Below are 10,418 nucleotides of genomic sequence, written 5' to 3' on the forward strand. Positions count from 1 at the left end.
ACAGTCCATGTGACTCAGGGAATGTCATAGACTATGTTTTGACAGGAAAATTTAACTCTGCACTTTAGTTACTCTCCAAAATCCTGCTTCCATTAAACTGAATGGAGGTGGGAGCTACAAGCTATTAATAGCAACTGTCAGTGGTTGCTATAAGAACAAAATAAACTGTTAGTATAAGAAGCTTATGTGTGAGGTAATGATGTCGGTGGGGAGACGGATAGAGAGACAGCCCGGGAAAGAGATAGACAGACACAGGGATAGAGAGAGACAGACACAGGGATAGAGAGAGACAGACTGATACAAATACAGAGAGATAAAAACAGATAGAGACATAGACACAGACAGACAAAGAAAGACACAGACAGAGACTGGGAGAGAGACAGTTACTATCCCGGGCAACGCCCAGGTACTACAGCTAGTTGCTTATAAAGCATAGACTGGAGGGCAGTCAGTAATAGCAATTTGATAGGAGTAGTGCCTTATGAGTTTAATCATTGCTATATAGAATGGTCAGGCCATGTGTGCCTCTTACTCCAGTGCACGTTTCACCCTGCTTTATCACGGAGCTTTTCCCAGGGTTGTCATAGCAAAGTATTAGACGAAACTACCCACTGCATATTAAAGGAGAATCAACTCATTAAATACTTTTATGTTTTTTTTAAAAGAACATCAAACAAAAATAAATATACGTGCATACAAAGTGAGGATCTCCAAAAATCAGTAATGACTGTATTGACTTTTCAAAAGCAATTAAAAATGACTCTGGCGTGAATGAGAAATCATAAAGACACTAGACGTTTATAATGCATTGGAAGTGCAAGAACTGTAATTCTCAAAGGAACGCAAAAATGAGGGTGGCAGAGCATGAAAACTGAGCTGCACGCGTATCGCCATAAAAGTGGCTTCCTCAGGGGCAAAATATAAAGTTTGCTCTTTTTATCGCTTGGTTAAAATGTAACATTAGAGAATGCATGGAACGTCAGCTATTGTACTCGGGCCATACATTAAACCTTTGAAAAATAAAATGAGGGTGGCAGAGCATGGAAACTGAGCCGCACTCGTATCGCCATAGAATTGGCTTCCTCAGGGGCAAAATATAAAATTGTTCTCTTTGGCGCTTTGTTAAAGTGTAGCAGAGAATGGACGGAATGTGTCAGCTATTGTACATTAAACCTTTGAAAATAAAAGAATTTTGGAACACTTTTAATGAGATTTCCAATTTTAAACAACACAAAGTCTCAAATGCCGCAGGACATCAACTAAAGTATTTTTTTTTCCTCATGTGGCATTGAAGTAGTTAAACAATGTGCGTGGGAGAGATACAAAGAAGTCTGACTAAATAGTGAGGCATTCTGGATCTGTCACCTTGTGTTCCTTTCGGGTCTGAATTTGCAGAGAGAAGCATTATTGTGTGTGAGCTGCGCTTCTGTTTTTAAAGCACAATGGTCTTATTAGTAACAGATGGATCTTTTTGTTCAATTATATTCTAGGTAAGGGAAATCTGTCACCAGGTATTTAATATGGAATCTGAGAGCAGCATGATGTAGAGGCAGAGCGCCTGATTCCAGCCATGTATCTCTTACTGGACTGCTTGGTTTTGATAATAACCCCTGTTTTCTCTATTAAATAGATGAAGCAGTGCTATAAATGCTGAGCCCTGTATGACCGCACACACACCACTGATTGGCAGTATCTTCTGTACACTGTACATTGTCAGCAAACTGTCAATCAGTGGTGGGGGCGGGGTTACACAGGTTAGCTGGACTGTCTTGCATGCGACACCATGGACACTGATTCCATTGCAACTACAGCCAGCTGCTGAGCGAGTGGTACATCACTGGAATCTGAGTCACTTCCCATACATTTTGCTACTCTCAGATTACATAGAAAAAACCTGCAGATTCAAATTTTTTTTGTTTTTGTTTTCTTTTAAGGAACTCCTCAGCAGACAGTAGAGCGGTTCATTATTATACTGACATATAATGACCAGATGGAAGCCTGAAGTCTTGGTCGGCGTATGACTGGTAGACCACTGTGGATATGATTAGCATTTACTTTAGGAGCTTTACCGGGATCCACAATAAACATATTGGGAAAAATATATTAACAACCTAAGAGACCAAAGTAATATTGCAATGGCTGAATAGTAAATAAAGCTGTTGACCTCTTGGTGGTGCCGTAGAACCCACATTGTTTCCAGCAACTCGTGACCTAACCTGAGTCCAGCCTTCCCTAAACTGCATAAAGTTGGAAGCTACAATTGTCCAACTGGCTTGTGCTGAAGCATGAAGATTTCCCTTCACTGGAACGAATGCCAGATCAGATCTCATCATTTCCATGGACGAGGGGCAATCAGCCCGAAACACAGAATCTGCAAATTAAGGTTCTGATCTGGCATAAATCCGAAGTCACATGACAAGGCTCGTTAAAGGATCACTTTTACCTCCAATAAGTGGCACTAGAGTTCATCTACTTCCTCCCAAAAGAGAGAATTTGCATCCGTCACTGCACAGAACACAGTTCCTCTGCTGTAGAGTCCAGTGGAGGCAGTTTGACACCACTCCATCTGACGCTCGACATTGTGCTTGGTGATGTACGGTTCGGCATTGTGCTTGGTGACGTACATCTCGGCATTGTGCTTGGTGACGTACGTCTCGGCATTGTGCTTGGTGACGTACGTCTCGGCATTGTGCTTGGTGACGTACGTCTCGGCATTGTGCTTGGTGACGTACATCACGGCATTGTGCTTGATGACGTACGGCTCAGCATTGTGCTTGGTGACGTACGGCTCAGCATTGTACTTGATGACGTACGGCTCAGCATTGTGCTTGGTGACGTACGGCTCAGCATTGTACTTTGTGACGTTCGGCTCAGCATTGTACTTGGTGACGTACGGCTCAGCATTGTCCTTGGTGACGTACGGCTCAGCATTGTACTTGGTGACGTTCGGCTCAGCATTGTACTTGGTGACGTACGGCTCAGCATTGTACTTGATGACGTTCGGCTCAGCATTGTACTTGGCGACGTACGGCTCAGCATTGTACTTGGCGACGGACGGCTCAGCATTGTACTTGGTGACGTTCGGCTCAGCATTGTACTTGGTGACGTACGGCTCAGCATTGTACTTGGTGACGTACGGCTCAGCATTGTACTTGGTGACGTTCGGCTCAGCATTGTACTTTGTGACGTTCGGCTCAGCATTGTACTTGGTGACGTACGGCTCAGCATTGTCCTTGGTGATGTACGGCTCAGCATTGTCCTTGGTGACGTACGGCTCAGCATTGTCCTTGGTGACGTACGGCTCAGCATTGTCCTTGGTGACGTACGGCTCAGCATTGTCCTTGGTGACGTACGGCTCAGCATTGTCCTTGGTGACGTACGGCTCAGCATTGTCCTTGGTGACGTACGGCTCAGCATTGTCCTTGGTGACGTACGGCTCAGCATTGTCCTTGGTGACGTACGGCTCAGCATTGTCCTTGGTGACGTACGGCTCAGCATTGTACTTGGTGTCGTTCGTCTCAGCATTGTACTTGGCGACGTTCGTCTCAGCGTTGTACTTGGCGACGTTCGTCTCAGCGTTGTACTTGGCGACGTTCGTCTCAGCGTTGTACTTGGCGACGTTCGGCTCAGCGTTGTACTTGGCGACGTACGGCTCAGCGTTGTACTTGGTGACGTACGGCTCAGCGTTGTACTTGGTGACGTACGGCTCAGCGTTGTACTTGGTGACGTACGGCTCAGCGTTGTACTTGGTGACGTACAGCTACTACATCTGCTCGACCTTGAGCCCACGGTGGACGCAGTGTTTGTGCTGATGTTACCAGGAGAGGTATGGACTGTGCAGTTATGGGGCACACAGTGTGTTGTTGACTTTTCTGCCTTCGGCTTCTCGGCACTCTGTCCCCATTCTGTAACTTTATGGGGTCTCCTAGTTGTTGAGGTTCCTTCCACTTCTCATTAATAGCGCTCACAGGTGACGAGGGCAGATTTGGGAGGAAAGCTATGTCATGAGCGGACTTTTGGCTCCTATTTCCGGACTGCACTGGTATCAGTGAGCTCTGCACCGCTGACCGCTCTTTCTTCATACACTATGTGCGGCGGTGCTCCTCCGGTAATCACAGGATTTCCGTGTTCTGAGCCCATTATACCAATTAAACCTAAAGTGGCCGGCATGTGAGGAAGGTAAGTGGCCCCCGGCCGGTGTATCTAGGAAGCCTCCAGGCCCTTGCTGCACATCGCGGCTCATGATGTAGTTCCCTCCGTCTATCCAGAGTTACTCGTTTGCTGACAGGTTTGTGACGCATCGGACTGAGAAGCTCGGTATTTACCAGTAAGGAGAAGCTATTGGGAGCGCGGCCGGCGCAAGGAGCTCGATAATTGGTCTGGCGGCCGGGGTGGTTAGCACATTACCATGCGTGCCAATTTTTTGTTACATGTAACTGCATATCAGTCTCTGGTGTCCCCTCCGCTCCCGTACACGATCCTTGGCAGGAAGCTCGATCATATAGTTCATGGTGTGAATGTATAATCGCAACGCTGTCATTTTACTTGCTAACGTTACCATTATATTTCCTTTCCCACAGGTCACAGAGCGGCAGAACCAAGAGCCAGAGACCGACGCTGCTGTATAATGCCCATATTAGCTGCTGCTGCTTCTTTCCTTTTTCCTGTTTTTTTTTTTTTTGTTTTTTTAAAACTGCAAATAAAACACTTTCCTTTAAGTCTTGGGCTTCTTGTAATGTCCTTGCTGTTGTGGTTGTTAGTTACATTGTATCAGTCATGGGTGGGGGCAGACCCACATTCTGCAACTGCTTTGGGGTTTTCCTTTCGGGTAGGGGTCCAATATGGCTTCCCGACACACAGCCATAGCATTAAGGCCCCGTCACACGCAGCGATATCGCTAGCGAGCGTACCCGCCCCCGTCGTTTATGCTTCACAGGCAAATCGCTGCCCATGGTGCACAATATCGTTCGGACCCGTCACACGGACTTACCTGCCTAGCGACGTCGCTGTGGCCGGCGAACCGCCTCCTTTCTAAGGGGCAGTTTGTGTGGCGTCACAGCGACGTCACACGGCAGCCGTCCAATAGAAGCGGAGAGGCGGAGATGAGCGGGACGTAAGATCCCGCCCACCTCTTTCCTTCTGCATTGCCGGTGGACACAGGTAAGGAGATGTTCATAGCGATGTGTGCTGCCTCAGGAACGACGAACAACCTCCGTGCTCAACAATCAACGATATTTTGAAAATTAACGACGTGTCAACGATGGACGATTTGGTGAGTATTTTCCATCGTTAACTCGTTGGTGTCATGCAACGACGTCGCTAACGTTGCCGGATGTGCGTCACGGAATCCGTGACCCCGGCGATATATCGTTAGATACGCTGCTGCGTGTGACGGGGCCTTTACTCTGCAGCTTCCACTAGGGGGCGCCTACAGCATAAGGATTAACCTCACCATCACAATCACCTTAGAGCCTTTTTTTTTCTTTTTTATTCTGCTGTTCAAGGTTTTTTTTTTTTTTTTTTTTTTCTCCTTGATTTTAGAACTATATATATGTTGAGTGCACCTTATGCATGGTTATAATTAGGGATGAGTGGACCTGAACGGCAAGGTTGGGTGTCCGTACCGAACACCTTGTATTCGTTGCTGAACACCATACACACTTTTTATTCTATGTCCGGTTCCTGTTCAGGTTTGTCACCTGAATAAAGCTTGTTGAAAGGTTGCAGATAAACATTTTAGGCTGTGGGCACTTCCGGAGCCATCACAGCCATGCCAAGTATTAGCATGGCTATGATTGGCCAGGGAAATCACTGCAAAAAAAAAAGATGCACAATGATTAAAGCTGTACATACTTGCCATTCTCAATGGTGCGGCTCTAACGTTACTTCCGGTACTGCTCATTATCCCTCATGCATAGTCACTGCTTCCCCCGCTCACCATTTGTCAGTGTCTGATTGTGATTGGCTGCAGGCAGACTACCACCGTGTCATCATCTGATTGGTTGCTGTCTATTTGCCCTAGTAAAGTGTAAAAATAAATTTAAAAAATGACAAAGGGTGCCTCGTTTGCAGATACCCAGTGTAGATAAATCATACGGCTACAGGCTGCAGCCCCCAGCTGTGTGCGATTATCTTTCCTGTGTATCAAAATATGAGGGACCCAATGCGGCTTTTTTTAATTATATAAATAATTTAAATAAAAAAGTAAAAAACAGTGTGCAGTGCAACCCCAATTTTGATACCTAGCTGAGATAAATCTGACAACTGGGGGCTGGTATTCTCAGGCTGGGGCGGCCATAGTAATTGGGATCCCCTGCCTAAAAATAGCAGCCTACAGCAGCCCAGAATTGTCGCATCCTTTACTTAACTTAAGCACGTTGGGACAGTAGCTGGCCAGATCCAGCCATCCTATCAGCTTTAGAAAATTCTTGCAATCACTGCATGTGTTCAGCCGCCTTTGCAATGATAATGGCGGTCACCTTTGCTACGAGCAAAAAATAAAATAAATAAATCCCTCCGTTAATGAGGCTTGACAGTAATTTTAATATCAAATACATTCCAAACACTTTGCAATTGCTAATAAAACTTTAAAGGGAATCTGATTTCTCGATTTAAAAGAAACATCTCACCAGATTTGGCGACTATAAGCTGCGGCCACCACCAGTGGGCTCTTATATACAATATTCTAACATACTGTATATAAGAGCCCAGGCCGCTGTGTAGAACATAAAAATCACTTTATAATACTCACCTAAGGGGCGGTGCGGTGCAGACTGGTCAGATGGGTGTCTCCGTTCTCCGGGTTCGGCGCCTCCTCTTTCGGCCATCTTTGTCCTTCTGAAGCCAGGGTGCATGACGCGTCCTACGTCATCCACACGCGCCGGCATTGATGTCCCGCACATGCGCGCTTCAATACTTTAATCTGCCCTGTTCAGGGTAGATCAAAGTGCGCCTGCGCAGAACCTCAATGCTCGCTAGTGTGGATGACGTAGGATGCGTCATGCACCCCAGCTTCAGAAGGAGGAGGACAAAGATGGCCGAAAGAGGAGGCTCTGCACCTGGAGAATGGACACACCCATACGACCAGTCTGCACTGCACCGACCAGTAGCTGAGGAGTATTATAAAGTGATTTTTATGTTCTACACAGCAGCCTGGGCTCTTATATACAGCCTCCTAACAAGCTGTATATAAGAGCCCACTGGTGGTAGTCACTAGGGATGATCGAATACTTCGATTATTCGGCTTCACGAATATTTTTCGAATACCTCGCCGCTATTCGACTATTCGCTAATATTCGATGTGCAATGTAAGTCTATGGGAAACCCGAATAACAACTATTCTGAACTATTCGGGTTTCCCATAGACTTACATTGCACATCGAATATTAGCGAATAGTCGAATAGCGGCAAGGAATTCGGAAAATATTCGCGAAGGTGAATAATCGAATTATTCGATCATCTTTAGTAGTCACCAAATCTGGTGACAGGTTCCCTTTAATCTGAGGGTAACATAATATGGGGCAAGAGAACCTGATTACAGGGATGTGTCACTAAGGCGGGCTTTGCACGTTGCGACATCGCAAGCCGATGCTGCGATGTCGCACGCGATAGTCCCCGCCCCCGTCGCAGGTACGATATCGTGTGATAGCTGGCGTAGCGAATATTATCGCTTCACATGCACTCACCTGCCCTGCGACCGTCGCTCTGGCCAGCGACCCGCCTCCTTCCTAAGGGGGCGGGTCGTGCGGCGTCATAGCGACGTCACACGGCAGGCGGCCAATAGCGGCGGAGGGGCGGAGATGAGCAGGATGTAAACATCCCGCCCACCTCCTTCCTTCCGTATAGCCGCCGGCGGCAGGTAAGGTGATGTTCCTCGCTCCTGCGGCTTCATACACAGCGATGTGTGCTGCCGCAGGAACGAGGAACAACATCGTACCTGTTGCGGCTCCGGTATTATGGAAATGTCGGTGAATGCAACGATGATACGATAACGAAGTTTTTGCGCTCGTTCATCATATCATCTAGCATTTACACAGTACGATGTCGAAAGTGACGCCGGATGTGGGTCACTTTCGATTTGACCCCACCGACATCGCACATGCAACGTGCAAAGCCGCCCTAATAGTTTCAGTACAATCAGTGTTTTACTAGCCGGATCTTAGCACTACAGGACTATGTCTGGTGTGCAGAGCAGTCAGGCTAATCTGTGTAAACCCGCCCCCACCACTGATTGGCAGCTTGTTGACCATTCACAGTGTGGGCGGGGTTATACACCTCCCAGAAGTCTTAGCTGTGCTACATCTATAGCAGACAAAACAGGAATTCTACCAAAACTCAATCAAGTAGCCCAGTAAGTGAGATATCCCTGGAATCAGGCTTTCTTGCCCTTTTTATTATGCTGTTCTCAAATTCTAGAGAAATGATTGCTGACAGATTCCCTTTAAACAACTGTGGTATAAAGGCACATTTGCACCTTCCTGGCAGTGTGGGCCTCCTCCTGGATCAGGCACACACTGTATACAAAGCACATACAATGTACTGATCCCCGAGCTGTCAGGTCTCCATTAATTGCAGTTTTGTAACACTTTTGCATTAGCAGCTGCCGTGCCTTATGGTTCCTATTTTGGCTCTATCCCGGTAACAGAGGATGATGCTACTGAGGGAATTCCGTTTTGTTTGCAGAGATCTGTGAATAGTAATGTTCTGGCCGTCCTCCAAATGTGAGAGCCGGGCTGTGGTCCTGCGCGTTGTCTGCCCCGGCAGCATCTGTTCGGCTGACCCGAGCGCGGTGTACCGGTTGACCTCTCAGTTTAGTCAGTTTTCATGAGTCACCTCCGTAATGCTTTGTGTGTTTCACGAGGTGGTAATAGACCTGAAGATCAGGCTTGTAAAATGACTCGCAGTGTAAGCGGCTTTCCAAATATTAACACACAAGAGCCCGCACCCCTCTACTATTAATGTACAGGTGCACAAATACACACAATGCATCGTCACACTGCAACTAATGAACCCGCGAACTCCACTATTGCTATACAAGTAAGAACAGAAGCCACTTACCGTAGGTAACATTTTTTGGAGTAAAAAGAGACCTAGACGTACCTAAATATGGATGGCCTCGTAACTTAAACGGCTCGCCTCTCCATGTGCCCGAAGAGACCTCGAGCACAATAGGAACAGATCGGAACCAGGGTTGATGCATAAATCTTTGGGGATGGATGGGAGGATAAGGGAGCACAGCCCAGGAGGGGGCCATATACCAAATGCAAAAGTATAAAAACAGAAAACAAGGGCCTGCAAGCACTTGTACATATTTTATCGATATTTAGGTGTATCTTGATGTGATTGGATGGCTTTTACGCTTTCGATCAAAAAATGTTAACCACTGTATTTTTCAGTTTATAAGATGCACCGGATTATAAGATGCACCCGAAATTTAGGGGAAAAAAAAGGGGGGGGGGGTCAGTCTTACAATCAGGTAGTGTCTTACCGGAAGCAGGCAGCAGCAATGGTGGAGCGGGGTCACAGGAGGCGGGGGCGGTGGTGGAGTAGGGCGATGGTGTGGAGGCTGTGGGTTCTGTGCTGGAGCTTCGGGCGCTGTGCTGAAGCTGCAGGTCGAGGGAGCTGCGCTGTCTTGGGGCTGATGGGCAAGGGTGTTGTGCTGTGCTGGGGCTGCTGGCCGAGGGTGTTGTGCTGTGCTGGGGCTGCAGGCCGAGGGTGTTGTGCTGTGCTAGGGCTGAGGGTGTTGTGCTGTGCTGGGGCTGCGGGCTGAGAGTGTTGTGCTGTGCTGGGGCTGCAGGCTGAGGGTGTTGTGCTGTGCTGGGGGCTGCTGGCTGAGGGTGTTGTGCTGTGCTGGGGCTGCAGGCCGAGGGTGTTGTGCTGTGCTGGGGCTGCAGGCCGAGGGTGTTGTGCTGTGCTGGGGCTGCAGGCCGAGGGTGTTGTGCTGTGCTGGGGGCTGCTGGCTGAGGGTGTTGTGCTGTGCTGGGGGCTGCTGGCTGAGGGTGTTGTGCCGTGCTGGGGCTGCAGGCCGAGGGTGTTGTGCTGTGCTGGGCTAGGGCTGAGGGTGTTGTGCTGTGCTGGGGCTGCGGGCTGAGAGTGTTGTGCTGTGCTGGGGCTGCAGGCTGAGGGTGTTGTGCTGTGCTGGGGGCTGCTGGCTGAGGGTGTTGTGCTGTGCTGGGGCTGCAGGCCGAGGGTGTTGTGCTGTGCTGGGGCTGCAGGCCGAGGGTGTTGTGCTGTGCTGGGGCTGCAGGCCGAGGGTGTTGTGCTGTGCTGGGGGCTGCTGGCTGAGGGTGTTGTGCTGTGCTGGGGCTGCAGGCCGAGGGTGTTGTGCTGTGCTGGGGGCTGCTGGCTGAGGGTGTTGTGCTGTGCTGGGGCTGCAGGAGCCATCCTGAAAATGTCAGCAGTGCGGACATCAAATAATG

At 48.4% G+C, this 10,418-nt stretch overlaps 1 protein-coding gene across 1 annotated transcript in view; it reads left to right on the top strand.

The window, feature by feature from the left end:
- MRPL39 (mitochondrial ribosomal protein L39) overlaps window positions 1-4,718 on the top strand; it is a 124,234-nt gene extending 119,516 nt beyond the window's left edge. The window contains exon 11 of the mRNA XM_075333394.1: window positions 4,581-4,718. Within this exon, the coding sequence (XP_075189509.1) occupies window positions 4,581-4,628 (48 nt within the window). The 3' untranslated portion in view covers window positions 4,629-4,718. The remainder of the gene's footprint in view (window positions 1-4,580) is intronic.
- Window positions 4,719-10,418: the final 5,700 nt, after the last annotated feature.

Source organism: Anomaloglossus baeobatrachus, chromosome 2 (assembly GCF_048569485.1).
Source record: "Anomaloglossus baeobatrachus isolate aAnoBae1 chromosome 2, aAnoBae1.hap1, whole genome shotgun sequence".
NCBI lineage: Eukaryota > Metazoa > Chordata > Amphibia > Anura > Aromobatidae > Anomaloglossus > Anomaloglossus baeobatrachus.